Here is a 15,370-nt window from a genome sequence, read left to right on the forward strand (position 1 = left end):
TTTCTCTCTTCTTTTCTTCTACTCTTTTCTTTTTCTCCTTTCCCTTTTCTCTTCATCTTTAATTTCTTTTCTGTTTCAGGTTAGATCATCGGGACACCGATCATTGAGGGATCGATCATCGTGAAATTAAATTTTTACAGAAAAGTTTTATTTTTATATTTGTTTTATTTATTTTATTTAATTATCAATTTATTTTTTAATTATTAACATTGTTCTTTAATTATATATTTGATTTTAATTATTGTATTTTTTTAATTATTATTTGATTTTTATTATGTATATTTGCATATAATTTTGAATATAATTTTATCTTTTCTTCTTTTATTCTTTTTCTGTTTTAGGTTAGATAATCGAGGGACCGATCATCGTGGGATTTTTACACGGAAGTTAAAGGAACCTCTCTGCATATAATTTTTGTTATATGCAGGCAGGGTATGTCTCCTTGCTTCCGTACGCGAATGATAGGGAAAACACTCACGCGCATGACGGCCGGCACGCGCGTGGGTGTTCGCGAACGCGAGAAATAGTCCTACCGAGGACTTCGTTTTGATCTTTGAAATATCGACATATAGACACGACCGGTCGTGTCTCGAGATGTCTGAAGCCGACGGTGTGGACGGTGGAGCAATCTGTAAGCGGGGTTTTATACATCTCCAGTTTGCTGAGAAGCCCGAAGCTCCCGAAGCGGAAAGGCATCTCGGATCGTGGATTTTAGAGTAGAGACCCCGTTAGCTCGTGGGTCCCCAGATGCAGCTACCTCCACGCGGTGGGACCTGGGTCGGTAGTACTTGCGAAACATCGAAATCTATGTCTAAATTATATCTACAATCTATAACTAAATTATATATGTAATTATATAACGCAAGTACTACCGGGCGAATGGCTGCACATTTCAATGTTTTTCCAAAATCTCTCTTCTCTCTAGTTTCAATTAAACGTTAAATTAATTACATTTCAAGTTGTTAGTTATATTTCGACAGATAGATGTATTGAACACATCCAGATTCTAAATTAATTTTGTCGAAAATCCCACGGGAAACTTCTGTCGTACTTATGTTCGCTATCTTATTTTAGTTTCTCTCGGGTGGGACCCTTGGGAGGGGCCCTCGGGTGTGGGCCTTAGGCGGGACTCATTCTTACACTACGGAAAAATTAAACTCATTTATGGTACTCTGATTTTGGTCTAGTGAAATGATTTTCGAGATATTTATCCATTTTTCTGAGTTCTATCTTTCTCATGGACATTTTCAGTGTTTCTTTTCTTCGTTTTCTCTCTTCTTTTCTTCTACTCTTTTCTTTTTCTCCTTTCCCTTTTCTCTTCATCTTTAATTTCTTTTCTGTTTCAGGTTAGATCATCGGGACACCGATCATTGAGGGATCGATCATCGTGAAATTAAATTTTTACAGAAAAGTTTTATTTTTATATTTGTTTTATTTATTTTATTTAATTATGAATTTATTTTTTAATTATTAACATTGTTCTTTAATTATATATTTGATTTTAATTATTGTACTTTTTTAATTATTATTTGATTTTTATTATGTATATTTGCATATAATTTTGAATATAATTTTATCTTTTCTTCTTTTATTCTTTTTCTGTTTTAGGTTAGGTAATCGAGGGACCGATCATCGTGGGATTTTTACACGGAAGTTAATGGAACCTCTCTGCATATAATTTTTGTTATATGCAGGCAGGGTATGTCTCCTTGCTTCCGTACGCGAATGATAGGGAAAACACTCACGCGCGTGACGGCCGGCACGCGCGTGGGTGTTCGCGAACGCGAGATATAGTCCTACCGAGGGCTTCGTTTTGATCTTTGAAATATCGACATATAGACACGACCGGTCGTGTCTCGAGATGTCTGAAGCCGACGGTGTGGACGGTGGAGCAATCTGTAAGCGGGGTTTTATACATCTCCAGTTTGCTGAGAAGCTCGAAGCTCCCGAAGCGGAAAGGCATCTCGGTTCGCGGATTTTAGAGTAGAATCCTCGTTAGACCGTTTCTTTCCAGATGCAGCCATCGTTTCATCACCCAAGGACCATAGAGGGACTTAGATTTTTATACGGGTGCTTAAAGAATCTTTCTACCTCAGGCGTAGAAGGATTTCTTTTCTCCCGTTCGGGCAAGATAGAAGGACACTCGCTTACGTCGGCTGGCATAGGCGTTGGTGTTCTCGGGCGCGATTAAGTCCAAACTTGGCTCCAACGTACTCAACATACTCGCGTGAGTGTTTCCGGAATACTCGCGTAAGTATCTGTGAGTGCGGTAGGATTCAATTTTGGATTCCGGCGTTTGTCGCGAAAGCACGACCGGTTGTGCTCAAGTGGTGATCGAAGCTTCCGATGTTGGATAGTTGAGCTATGCGTAAGTCGGTTCCCAAATGCGGAGACGCATGGGGCTGCAATTTTAGCGTTTGGAGGCTTGAATTCGTCGGGAGTGGAGATCGCCCCGTTGCTTTGCTTTCTTGATAGTAGTAGAAGTAGTAGAGAGTCGAGTCACCGTTAGTCCGTGGGTCTCCAGATGCAGCAACCTCCACGCGGTGGGGCCTGGGTCGGCAATATTTGTGATGTATCGATATCTTATAGCCTGCAAGTATTTCCGAGCGAATGGCTGCATGTTTCAAGATTTTTCCAAGATCTTCTCTATCGAATTCCAACTGAATTTCGAAGTACATCGTTCTTTCGTACATCTTTCCTATAATCAACCATACATGTACAGTCATTTCCGTTTATTGAAACGCTCACCTACCTAATAATTATCCGAGATTAATTATTATAGTTTCTATCGGGTGGGTCCCATGAGTGGGGCTCATGGGCGCGGGCTTCTGTGCGGGTCTCCTTTCAGTATTACAAAATCGAGCTCGATTTTCATACTCTGATTTTGGTCGGATGTAGCAATATTGTACATCTATCTTTTCTTTTCTATTTCATCGTTTTCACACATGCACGTGTTTCATTATACTTTCCGGATATCCTTTGTTTCTTTTCTTCTGAATTCTATCTTCTAGATTTCACGTGCGGGCATGTTCTGATTTTCTTTTCTTCTCTTTCTCTTCTTCTTTTCTTCGCGGGTTTCGATATATCGGTAGGAGATCGATGTATCTTGGTATGGTTCGATTCATACTCGATTGTTAGACACGAATACGGGTAGGATAGGAAGAACACTCGTTCGTGTGTTGGCGGGCACAGGCGTAGTGTTCTCGGGCGCGATTAAAAGTCCTTCGCAAATGGACTTCGTTTGATTGCTAAAACGAATAAATGACCGGTCGTGTGTCGGTTTATGTGCTGCCGAGTAGTATGGTTTGCTATCCGTAAGCGTGGACTGACCCTCCTCCAGTTAGCCGCCTAAATTCTCGGTTAGTGCATGGAACGTCGCGAACGCGAATTTAGAGTAGAGTCACCGTTATTATAACACTTACGGGAGTGTTCGGGCGCGATTAAAAGTCCTACCGAGGACTTCGTTTTATAAAACGTCGATTATTTGATCACGCCGGTCACGCGAATTTTAAAGTAGAGTCCCCGTTAGCCCGTGGGTCCCCAGATGCAGCAACCTCCACGCGGTGGGACCTGGGTCGGTAGTACTTGCGAAATATCGAAATCTATATTTAAATTATATAATACAAGTACTACCGGGCGAATGGCTGCATATTTCAATGTTTTTCCAAAATGTTTTTATCGTCTTATTTCAACTAAACGTTAAATTAATTACATTTTACATTGTTAATCATATTTCGACAGGTAAATAAATTGTATGTAGCAAAATTGTAATTTAATTTTTTAAATAAACAAACAGTTCATTATCATTCCTACTTATTCTTACCTACTTTTATTAATAATTAATAAATCTCGGGTGAGTTGAAATAACGTAACATTCCGTCTCCATCCCACATCGCCACGCCTATTTTCATATTTTATACATTTTTATTATTAAAGTCGAGTAACAATCTTTTCTTTTTTAAAATTCAATTAAACTCATAATTTTATTTCTATAAAATCAAGGTTTATATTAAAATAATAGCTGCGAAACGTATAAGATATGACAATTGTGGGGACTACTAAAAATGCACTGAATAAAATTACACATGGAGTTGAAACAAATATACCTGTATGCTAAATTCTCTCTTTGCCACGGGAAAACAATATTTGTTTAAATTAGGGTCGAAAATTTTTCATTTTCATTTTCTCTTATAAACTGAAATTGTATTAAATTCTGAATATTATTTTTCATAAGTAATATATATATATTATTTTTATAAAAATCAAAACCTTAATCCGTTTCCATGTGTGAAGTAAAATTCTTAGAATTATTTTTTTTTGTGGTTTCTTTTACAGAAGTAGTTCTCTTTATATTATACTATTCCATTACTATAATAATAATATATAATATATACGTACAGAGAGAGACATAACCTATACAAGCTTATAAAATCTTCCAATAGATGGTGACAGTATTTACTACTCGTGCTTGTAGTTCATATTTTGTCCATTCCTGTCGCTGTAATCACGAAAAATGGTGACAACCTTACAGCTCTAATTTTCTCTATTACGATGTAGTTTATATTTTGTCGCTTAGTTACATATGCTTTGAATGAAAGATTGTGAACAGACTTTACTTACCTCGCCTTACTTCCGGTAAAAGTGTAAGAAAGGGATAATATCTATGACTTAGTCAATGTCAAACAGGAAATAAGTTTTCTGTGAATCCTTGCAAAAGGTCTGAGCGACCTAAAGAGTCGCTGTGCACATTTTTGTAAGTTGTCGATAGTATAGACGTGTTAATAAAAGAATGCTTTATATTTTGCATATATAAAACTTATTATTCGAGATAAATAAATAGATTAACAATGGATTTTGGTACGTTATTAAGTGTTGCACAAAAGAACGAAATTAATAAACAAGTAAGTAAAAGCTTTTTCTACGTTTTAATGAATTTACGAAAAGTTTGTTAATAGTTCATATTTTGTCTTCTTGTAGTCCGTTGCTTGTTATCAAACTAAATTTACACCGCCGAAGAAGCAAAATAAACAATCAAAGACATTATCAGACAATATAAAAAAATTTTTGGCAAGGAAGGAAGAAGAAGAAAGAAGAAAAGTATTAGAAGAAAAAAAAAAGAGAGATGTAAATCTATTTTGAATAAAATGAATATGCAAAGAAATTTTTGCAAATTCAATGAATTAATTTTATTATTAAGAAAATATTTACATGATTGAAATTCTTCGTGTTTCAGAATTTGCTTGCATTACGGGACCATAAAGCTCAAAGTCGTATAAATAAACATTTAAAAGTATGTAAGGCTGCAAATAAATCTGTAATAGCAGATGCAATAGATAATGAAAATACAGCTGTTACTATAGCAGGTATATATATATATGTGTGTGTGTATGTATATATATATATCTTATCTTCTAATCATTATTACTAAAAACAAAGATAAACCATTTAACATAATAATAAAGTTCCAAATAAAAGAAATATGAGCAATTCATATAATAGATAAATCGTAAATTTGGCAATACCATACCATTTTGATATGATATTATAAGTATCTATCTTCTATACTATTAAGAAAAATTTTAATGTAATAAAGTAATGGGCAATATTTTTGCCCTCAGGTTATATTAATAGAAGCAATACGATACCTTGTTTTCTCATCCAAAATGGACGTGGAACAATTTCACGGATTTATACAACAGAAGATGCAAATGGAATGATTAAGGTTAGCCAATGAATTATAAATCACAGATAAAATTGAATGTATAGATTGTCCTAAGTGATGAAATATAGAATGCATTTATATATGTTTCTTTATCGGTAGATGTAGTATAGAAAATAAATGTTGCATCGTTATGTGTATATAATCATAGACAACTCGACTTGATGTTTATATATTCGTTTTGTACATTTTATCAATCAATATTTATATTTATTTTTATACTATATGTATTATTAATATTTGGAACTTTATTATTATCATAAGCGGTTTTTGTCTATTTTTATTCATTTAAAATTAATATTTCATAAAAATATAATTCCATAATTTTGAATTATAGGTCCTTCTCAACCAGATGAAGATGATTATGGATATGTTTCCCAGGAGGCATCTGCATTTTATAATCAGTTAATGAATAAATATAGTAATTTGCCTCCTGAGAAACCTCTTTTTAGTAACACTGGAAAAAAAACGATAAAAGATATTGCGTTAACAAAGGTAACAATATTTACTTTTATAATTTCTTTTCATGTTATTTTAATTTATAATATTTATAATATCATAGATAATATTATTGAAAATTTTACATTATAGGACAGGGTAAAGCAAGCTCTAAAACAACAAGAAATTGAAGATACTCTTGGTCATAGGCGGAAAAGAAAATCATCTTCGGTGAATAAAAAAGAATCTGAGTGTGAAGATCAGAATGAAAAAGTGCCTGAGAAAAAAATAAAAGAACAAGAAAAAGATGTCAAAGTAAAGGCTAAAAAGAAACCACCACCACCACCACCAATGGATTTTGGAGAACTATTGAAACTTGCAGAAAAGAAACAACATGAGCCAGTAGTTATTGATACCAAACCAAAAGTTGAAGAACCAGAGAGGTTGATGACTAAGAAACAAATGAAAGAATATATGAAAGAAAAAGAATGGAGAGAAAGAAAAGAGCTATTAGCCAGAGGAATAGATGTAACGAAAAAAAATAATGTTACAACTGAAGTAAATAAGTCAAATAAATCACATGCCTCAAAAAGTACAAAAGTAACGATTGATAAAACTTCTACAGATTCTACTGTACAGAATAAAAATGTGTCTTGGGCACTACAAGATAAAAAGGTTTCAACAAAGTCTAATAACATTTTAAGTGAAAAAAGTAATGTTATAAGTAAACCTACTAGTATAGCAAGAAATTCAGTGAAAGATGAATTATTAGAAGAACGTAAAAAATTAGAAGCAGAAAAACGTAAGTTAGAAGAAATGCGTAGAGCTATAGAAAAAGAAAAGTTACAACTAGCACAAAGCAAATTAAAACAGGAAGAATCAAAGTCATTAGTTAAAAATCCAAATAAAGTTATATCTCAAACAAAAAGTACAGACAAACAAGTTTTATCTAAAGATATTAAGTCAAAACAAGCACCTACATCTGAAAAATTGCAGTCCTCTACGTTAAATGGAAAATCAAAGCAGTTGTCTCCTCCTGATGTTAAATCATTTAAAAATAAAGTTGCAGCTGGAAAAGTTTTAAAAAAACCAGGAATTTCTAACAAACGTAAGCAGATAAATGTTTTTCTATGATTATCAACTTATGAAGTACAGTTCTATATGAATATATATATATTTTTTTTTTTTTTTTTGTTAGGTCGTATATACGATGATGAAGAATATGATTCTGAATTAGATGATTTTATCGATGATGATCCAGAAGAAGATCATGATTATAGTAAATATATTACTGAAATATTTGGTTATGACAAAACTAAATATAAAAATATGGATGATGATGATGATGCAGCAATGGAAAGTAATTTTGCACAACAACTTAAAGAAGAATATGTGTCTACAAAAATAGGTAATTATAAAGATTTAATAATATATATACCATACAATATTTTATTTTAAATTATCATATGGATAATTTAATAATATTTTATATAAATTGTTATAGGTATTATGGAAGATTTAGAAGACATACGTATGGAAGCCTTAGAAAAGAAACGGAAAGCTCTCTTAAAGAAAAAAGCAAAAAAGTAGTAAGCTGTATATTTTTAACAATGTTGGATAAGTACAAACTTATTTAGATAAACTATTGTTTTTTTTTTTTTTTTTTTTTTTTTTTATTATTATTATTATTATTATTATTATAAATGAGAAAAGATTATTTCACTGTTATATTTTTATTATTATGTCTGTATCAACTTTATATGTCAATTGGTTTTTACTTTTTTTTTTCTTTGTTGAATTGGAAGATTATTTTATTCATTCAAATAATTATTATTTTAAAAAGAACTTATTATTAAATATTGAAGATCACTCAATGCTTTATGAAAAATTTTTTTTAATAAAAATATTCGAGTCATAATTTATAAATATATATTACAACTTTTGATAAAGTTAAAGTATTAAATTATTGTAAATTCACATAAAATATACTAGTAAGCTTATTGCTAGTATATGTATGTATGTTTATAATTTTATAAGGTTTATTAATTTTTAAATATTAAATATTTATTTATTGCATTTATTCATATTATGTATAATTTTTGATCAAGTGTAAATGCAAGACTGTACTTTTTCTTCTCTCAACAGTTGTATATAAATCCTAGATAATAAGTAATAAAATGATGATATCATTTTTTTTTATTCAAAACATAATATTGCTTCAAATATTGTGATCTGTATTCATAATATGCTGTCAGTGATATCGATGTTTTGTAAGTCCAAAAATTCTTCAGAAAATTACTGCAGCACTGAAAAAAGGATCTGAATACAGAAATCAAATGTATGATAACTTGATATGTGATATAAATACCACTAATTAAGAACTGTCAGATTTTTTCTTCTTTTTTCTTTTATTTATTCTTTTTGTTTTTAATTGTTGAAATAGGATTCGATTTTTATACAAAATATATGGTATATTGTAAGATTGAATAATTTATAAAAACTGCCAATATTTATATTTCTCAAACATTTAAATGTTTATTTATGTAAGAATACGTATATATATATTGTATAACAAATATATCGAATCAATATATATATATATATCATAATGTATATGTATATATATATATAGCATAATGTATATGTATATATATGTATGTGTATATATATATATATATATATATATATATATATATATATATATATATATTGCAAGTATATCTAATACGATGCAACATATTCCTAATATAATTAACAAAATCGAACGTATTAACACGCTACGTTGTCATTTTGAATTCGTAAGACAATTGAAAAAATTCCTTATGTTAAAAATGATATTTAATTTACAGATATATGAAATGTTATCTCTCTAATTTAATATAAATATGAAACATGTTCTCTTTGTAATAATAATCGTTAATCGTTTTAATAAAAACATTAAAATAATGTATATATGAACATATATATATATATACATATACACGATTTTCCAATTATACTGCGTACGTGTAACATAGGTGAGTCACGTGACTTCAATGATTGATTTCATATTGACAAATTCATCCAATAGAAAGATTCATATAACGGAAAATTTATTCGTCCGTTGAAAGTACATACGTCATTGGAAAACAGCATCTTTCATATCTCAATATAAATAAAAGGAAAGTTTGATGTTCCGCGGGTTTTGGTAAACCGGAACAACGTCACGTCGTAATCCGTATCGAAGTATAAAAGTTTATGGCCGCATGCAGCTCTCTCTTCCGGCAACCAGAGAAAGGGGATTTTGCTACCGCTGAATCTGTGGAAATATTTATACATAAAATACTCCTCCGCCATGGCCGTCGGTGACCTGAAGACTGACAAGGGCGTTAAAGATTTAAATGCTTATCTTGCCGATCGTAGTTATATCGAAGGGTGAGTATTCTATCGTAGGAACTTTTCCCCGTGTTCCGGTACACGTGCTTCTCTTGTCGGCATTTTAGAGACACCTATCCTTCTTTGCTTCCTTACTGTTTCATAGTACAACCTTCGACGAATGCATCGATACGATCGTTCTTGAAAATAAGTTTATCGATGATCAAACGTCATTGTTAAAATTTTTCCCTCGTTGTCAATGATAAAAAAAATTCTACTAAGTTATTAAGATCATGACAGAGGTTGACATAAATTTTTACGATAACAATCTCTATTCCAGATGTACATATATATCCATCACATATGTGCCGGTATATGTAAATGTAGGCCTACGAATTTTTACAAATATATCCTACTTTCTTACGAGTTAATAGTAGAACCATCATTTAGGTCTATTTTTAGATTCGTTATATTCCTTCAAGTAAAAACGTATCAGGAAAGAAAAAAGGAAAAAAGAAAAAAGAATCTACTGTTAATGACAAATACCAATTGCTAAAAATGATTATAGAATTTATTTATTTCATTTAAATATTAGGTGGCAACCGTCTCAAGCCGATGTTGCTGTCATTGAAGCTTTGGGAAAAGAACCCAATTCTTCTAACCCCCATGTACTAAGATGGTACACTCACATAAAGTCGTACGATCTAAACACACTTCCAGGGGAGAAAAAGGCTCCTGCTATATTAGCAAATAGTCATTCTTCGCAAGCTACTACCCCAGCAGCAGATGCCGCAGAAGATGGCGATGATGTTGACTTGTTTGCATCCGACGAAGAAGAAAGTACAGAAGCAGCAAAGATCAGGGAAGAAAGATTAAAGGCTTATGCCGAAAAGAAATCGAAGAAACCTGCGATCATTGCTAAATCTAGTATTGTACTTGAAGTTAAACCTTGGGGAGACGAAACAGATATGAAAAAAATGGAAGAAGCTGTTAGATCGATCAAGATGGATGGTCTTGTTTGGGGTGCTTGTAAGTTTTAATTTTCTTCTCTACAATCAATAATATTTAATATTTTCAATTCTTTTCTCTACAATGAATAATATTTTTATCTGTATATATATATATACAATACATAGATTATTTAATTTTAGCTAAACTCGTAGCAGTGGGATATGGCATACAAAAATTACAAATAATGTGCGTAATAGAGGATGAAAAAGTTTCTGTAGACTTCCTGGTGGAACAAATACAGGAATTTGAGGATTTAGTACAATCTGTCGACATTGCATCTTTCAATAAAATTTAAAAGCTTCTCAGTAATTTTAATAATGAGTTAATAAATATTGTTTGTATATATGTGCATATATTTGTTATTTAATATACCCAATTGACTGAAATCTAATATATAGATATATATTCACATCAAGTAAAATACATAATGATGCACATAACATCACAGGTTTGATTAATTAATATATTATAAGATTATATAACAGTTAATCTAATTAATCACATTTATTACTGAACTTTGGTCAGATTTAGGTACAGCTTCTTTGTATAATCAAGCCGTTAAAATGTTATACGATTATCATATTTCATAAAAAATCTATCAAACTTGTAAAAATTTATAGATCAGTATTTCTTTCAAAAAACTGTTTATAAAATCCTACTTATTTAATAATGATAAATAATGAATTACAATATATCTTGTACTTTAAACTACAAAACAAAAATATCAAGAACAACATTTTTACCTTTATAAAAACTTCATGTTTATAAGATAATAACTATAAACTGTAGATCGTTTTTTCCTTGGAAATCCAATATTTTGCCCGTAGTTTTTTTATTTGTCATAGTTCGTCTCAATAATTTTACTTTGATCTATGTATCACGTGGTATAAGTTTATTAAAATCAGGTTGAAGAAACTCTGCTACAATAGCAGAGACCATTTCATTGAGTATGGATTTTAATTTGTTTACATCTCTAAACAAACAAAATTTTTTTTAATCAAATATATTATTTTTTACAATTAATAATGGATATTTACAAGACTGTTATATATTAAAATAAATATATATGTATATTTAAAGTAATGTGTAGTTACTATAGTTAATTACTCACTGCTCTTTAGGAGATGCACATAACTCGCAGTAATATTTGATTTTAGGTTCTGTACCACTAGTTCTTAAAGTAGCAACTAAACCATTATCAAATGTAAACGTAATCATCTGACTGGATTTGGAGGTAGGTAAAATAGCTTTATTCTCTGGTTTAGTATTATCGTAACCTGTTGTTAAATCACGAATACTAATTATAGAATATTTTTCATCGAGAATACTTGCTGGATACTGAAAATATAAAACACACAAATATATATATACATATATATTGAATAAATAACAGAAATATATATTTGATAATATACAAACATTTTTGTTAAATATAAATGATATTAGAATATATTTTATTTTTACTCACTTATAATATAGTTTAATCTACAGTTTCATTAAAAAATGGTGTAAGACAATAAAGAGATTGTATAAGTGGTATAGTGAGCACAACGAAAAGAAAAAAGGGCAAAAGTGCCACAAATACGAGAAATATTTTCACCGATTTGTCTATCCACATATTTGACATTTTTACTATACAGTTTATGTATTTCAAGATGAAATACTGCTTTTTTGTACGTTAAGTAAGTTATATGATAAATTATATAAAAAACACACAATTATGCATTATATAATAAAATTGATTCCATTCAATTTTAATCTGGTAACAATGTAAAATTATATAAAAAAAAATATTTTGTAAAATAATTAATTTCTTTGAAAACAAAAACACTATGCAACTATTTGTTTTTAAATAATTATTTTTATAAAATTTTTCTATATAAAACTACACTATAATGTACATTGATCAATGTAATGCACATTATCAAAACTCTTATATTTTATATGTATATATATATATATTCTCTCAATATAATTTATAAGATCTATATAAGAAATTTCTGTCTATGATAATATTTTAATATTAATGCCTTTATAACATATTAGAATCAATACTTTTTCACTACATTTAACATTTGCAGAACAACCGAAATTAATTGAACTGTAATTACTAATACATGCATACAATTACACTAATCTAAGTATTTGCAAAACCAGTACTATTGGCCATCTTTTACTATCTCATGCATTACTGTGCATACAGCTAACTGACCTTGTAGCCATATAATGTTAAGTATATTCTACTAGAAACCTTCCTGCATGTATTGTGTTGTGAATGACTAAGCAAATAGGAAAATAACCATATAAAGTATAACATAATTTCAAATAAAATTAATAATAAATATGAAATACAAGATTTTTTTTGTCATCAGTATATTATCAAAATATACTTACCGTATTTTCATTTCCATTGAAGTTTCTCAAACGTTCAAATATTGCTTTAATTGTCTCTGATTTGTGACAAATCCAATAAGAATTTAGTGAGATATGCCATCCATACCTATTAAATAAATGTAATTAAATTTTTTTTCTTTTTTATTTAACATTCTAAAACAATCATCCATGATCAACATACGTGTTATATATTTCTTCCAACTTATCATAAAGAGAAAGCCCAACAGTTTCTAAATAACTTGCCATTTGAGCCACACATATACCAGCATTAATACCATCTTTATCCAGTACAAAAGAACCACACATAAAACCAATAGCTTCTTCAAATGCAAATAAAACATCTTTACCATTTTTTATCAATTCTACAGTTCTATTTCCCATCCATTTAAATCCTGTTAAAGTTTCCTTTAAATATTGAGAAAAAAATTATTAAACTATTATAATATGATCTTATAAATTAAAATTCACATATAGATCATTTTACATTATGTAGTTATTTATAAGATATAAACCTCAAAATTGAAACCTTCTTTTTTAGACATTGAAGCTAAGATTTTACTAGAAACTGTTGATGAAAGCATATAAACGTTATCAATATTAGCATCTGGATATTGTACTTTGTGTATATGTAGCATCCACCAAGCCAATAATGCACCCAATTCATTGCCAGTAAATATATACCATTCTCCGCTGTAATAAAAAAGAAAATATTTTTCCATTGCTAAAAAATTAAGCAATTTTTATATACATTAAAAATATCTCTAAACGTTTTAGTTTTTGTTGCACAAGCAAGACGATCAGCATCTGGATCATTAGCAAGAATAATCGATGATGAATGTTGATTCGCGGTTTTGATGCTTAAATCAAGGGCACTCTTTCCTTCTTCCGGATTTGGAAATTTAACTGTTGGAAATTCTGGATCTGGTAATTTTTGTTCTTCAACGGCTATAAATGGCTACGATATAATAAAAATAACTGGTATTATTTCTTTCAATGTTTCTTATAGTAATAATATTTTATAAATATTCCTTGTTAAAAAAATTAATAAATACCTTAAGATTTACAGCATTAAATGCTGCAACCATATAATCATTTCCAACACCATGCATAGCAGTATAAGTAAATTTCAGAATAGTATTTTTATTTACTTCAGGATATAGAACATTATCTTTAATATTATCAAAATAAGATAACATGATATCATTTAGAGGATCTTTATATAAAGGAGACTCATATACTTTAGATATATGCCATGATGATTCAGATGGTTTCAAATTTTCCAAAATATTTTTTTGTATCTCTTTATCATGAGGCGATATAATTTGCGCACCATTTTCCCAATATACTTTATAACCATTATCATCTTTTGGATTATGAGATGCAGTGATCATAATTCCAGCCGCACATTTATATTGTAATACTCCATAAGGTATAAATGGTGTTGGACAAACTTTAGAAAATAAGTAAACCCTAATATTATTTGCTATAAAAATTGCTGCTGTCAATTCTGCAAATCTAAAATAATATAAATTATCATTATATATTAGGTAATATATAATATCCAAAGTTTTTAAATACATATGTATTACATTATTTATAAACCTTTTACTGTTATGACGACCATCATATCCTATTATAACACCTTGTTGTAATAAATTAGGCATAATATTAAGTAAATATTTTGTCAGGCCTTGACCTGTTTGTATAATTACTAAATCATTCATTTGACTATATCCTGGACCCATTCGACCTCGAAGCCCAGCAGTACCAAATTCTAATCTTTTAAGAAAAAGATTAGACAATAGTTTGGTATCACCATTATTAATAATATTCCAAACTTCTTTTTCAGCTATTGAATCCTGAATAAAATAAAAATATATAATATGATTAATAAGTGCATTGAACAAAAATTATGTAAGTATATTTTAATATTTTATACCTGATTCCATTGTAACCATTCATTGATCTTTTTATCCAATATAGTATTGCCAGTATTTATTAAATGTTTAGAAGACATAATTATTGTTTATTCTATTGATTTTAGAATTACTTCTATAGGCCTTTTTTATAAAAAAAAATATATTATTTGGTATTAAATTGATTTTTTATTTAAGTCGAATAAAAATGTATTAATTAATTATATAATAATAATGTTAATATTATCACTAAGGATCAATTCATAATTCGCTATATATATTTATATATTTATACGATGAATACAGTTATACCGTTAAATTATTATTTAGTACTAACTTTGATTACATGTAATGTTACAGCGATTGATAAATTGTATAATAATAATAATATTATCTCTTAAGTAACTTCCAATAATTTTATCAAGATATTCAATCTTGCCCGCTAAACTTCAAACCGTTAGTAAATGTTTTTCAAGTTTTACGATCACGCTCGTGTTAACCTCTAAAAATGGAATATAGCGTATTTATATCAACCGCG

The 15,370-nt window shown here is 29.6% G+C and overlaps 3 protein-coding genes across 7 annotated transcripts; 2 read left to right on the forward strand and 1 right to left on the reverse strand.

The window, feature by feature from the left end:
• The first annotated feature begins 4,614 nt into the window (after window positions 1-4,614).
• Window positions 4,615-8,538, forward strand: LOC127061933 (protein SPT2 homolog). Of its 2 annotated transcripts, none has more exons than XM_050989453.1 (7): window positions 4,615-4,901; window positions 4,978-5,124; window positions 5,234-5,363; window positions 6,057-6,214; window positions 6,311-7,265; window positions 7,395-7,565; window positions 7,662-8,538. In XM_050989453.1, exons 1-7 carry the CDS (start codon window positions 4,848-4,850, stop codon window positions 7,745-7,747), a joined length of 1,701 nt encoding a protein of 566 aa, XP_050845410.1. In that variant the 5' UTR covers window positions 4,615-4,847; the 3' UTR covers window positions 7,748-8,538. The 2 variants fall into 2 exon arrangements, with proteins under 2 accessions (XP_050845410.1, XP_050845409.1); XM_050989452.1 differs by having other exon boundaries at window positions 4,617-4,901; window positions 7,356-7,565.
• An 855-nt stretch (window positions 8,539-9,393) lies between these two features.
• On the forward strand, window positions 9,394-10,873 carry LOC127061935 (elongation factor 1-beta'). 2 transcript variants are annotated; one of them, XM_050989455.1, is made up of 3 exons: window positions 9,394-9,571; window positions 10,107-10,540; window positions 10,663-10,873. In XM_050989455.1, exons 1-3 carry the CDS (start codon window positions 9,492-9,494, stop codon window positions 10,815-10,817), a joined length of 669 nt encoding a protein of 222 aa, XP_050845412.1. In that variant the 5' UTR covers window positions 9,394-9,491; the 3' UTR covers window positions 10,818-10,873. The 2 variants fall into 2 exon arrangements, with proteins under 2 accessions (XP_050845412.1, XP_050845413.1); XM_050989456.1 differs by lacking the exon at window positions 9,394-9,571 and adding an exon at window positions 9,697-9,894.
• A 134-nt stretch (window positions 10,874-11,007) lies between these two features.
• On the reverse strand, window positions 11,008-15,335 carry LOC127061930 (phosphopentomutase). 3 transcript variants are annotated; one of them, XM_050989447.1, is made up of 10 exons: window positions 15,170-15,324; window positions 14,856-14,976; window positions 14,519-14,775; window positions 13,969-14,431; window positions 13,684-13,871; window positions 13,429-13,606; window positions 13,098-13,321; window positions 12,917-13,022; window positions 11,634-11,860; window positions 11,008-11,495 (listed from the first exon to the last, which is right to left on the reverse strand). In XM_050989447.1, the coding sequence occupies exons 2-10, from the start codon at window positions 14,931-14,933 to the stop codon at window positions 11,393-11,395; spliced, it is 1,824 nt and encodes a 607-aa protein (XP_050845404.1). In that variant the 5' UTR covers window positions 14,934-14,976; window positions 15,170-15,324; the 3' UTR covers window positions 11,008-11,392. The 3 variants fall into 3 exon arrangements, with proteins under 3 accessions (XP_050845404.1, XP_050845405.1, XP_050845406.1); XM_050989449.1 differs by lacking the exon at window positions 11,008-11,495 and adding an exon at window positions 12,735-12,801 and having other exon boundaries at window positions 11,715-11,860; window positions 15,170-15,335; XM_050989448.1 differs by lacking the exon at window positions 15,170-15,324 and having other exon boundaries at window positions 14,856-15,146.
• Between the last annotated feature and the right edge of the window lie 35 nt (window positions 15,336-15,370).

This window comes from Vespula vulgaris, chromosome 2, assembly GCF_905475345.1.
Source record: "Vespula vulgaris chromosome 2, iyVesVulg1.1, whole genome shotgun sequence".
NCBI classification, from domain to species: Eukaryota; Metazoa; Arthropoda; class Insecta; order Hymenoptera; family Vespidae; genus Vespula; species Vespula vulgaris.

Excerpts from the sequence above, each read along its gene's own strand:
- LOC127061933 (XM_050989452.1), top strand. The coding sequence starts at position 4,848 with ATGGATTTTGGTACGTTATTAAGTGTTGCACAAAAGAACGAAATTAAT. Across the intron at positions 5,125-5,233 it reads AAGAAAAAAAAAAGAGAGAT|AATTTGCTTGCATTACGGGA; the intron begins GTAAATCTATTT and ends TTCGTGTTTCAG. Across the intron at positions 7,566-7,661 it reads ATATGTGTCTACAAAAATAG|GTATTATGGAAGATTTAGAA; the intron begins GTAATTATAAAG and ends AAATTGTTATAG.
- LOC127061935 (XM_050989455.1), top strand. The coding sequence starts at position 9,492 with ATGGCCGTCGGTGACCTGAAGACTGACAAGGGCGTTAAAGATTTAAAT. Across the intron at positions 9,572-10,106 it reads GATCGTAGTTATATCGAAGG|GTGGCAACCGTCTCAAGCCG; the intron begins GTGAGTATTCTA and ends TTTAAATATTAG. Across the intron at positions 10,541-10,662 it reads TGGTCTTGTTTGGGGTGCTT|CTAAACTCGTAGCAGTGGGA; the intron begins GTAAGTTTTAAT and ends ATTTAATTTTAG.
- LOC127061930 (XM_050989447.1), bottom strand. The coding sequence starts at position 14,933 with ATGTCTTCTAAACATTTAATAAATACTGGCAATACTATATTGGATAAA. Across the intron at positions 13,322-13,428 it reads AAGAAGGTTTCAATTTTGAG|GAAACTTTAACAGGATTTAA; the intron begins GTTTATATCTTA and ends CAATATTTAAAG. Across the intron at positions 11,496-11,633 it reads TGTGCATCTCCTAAAGAGCA|AGATGTAAACAAATTAAAAT; the intron begins GTGAGTAATTAA and ends TTGTTTGTTTAG.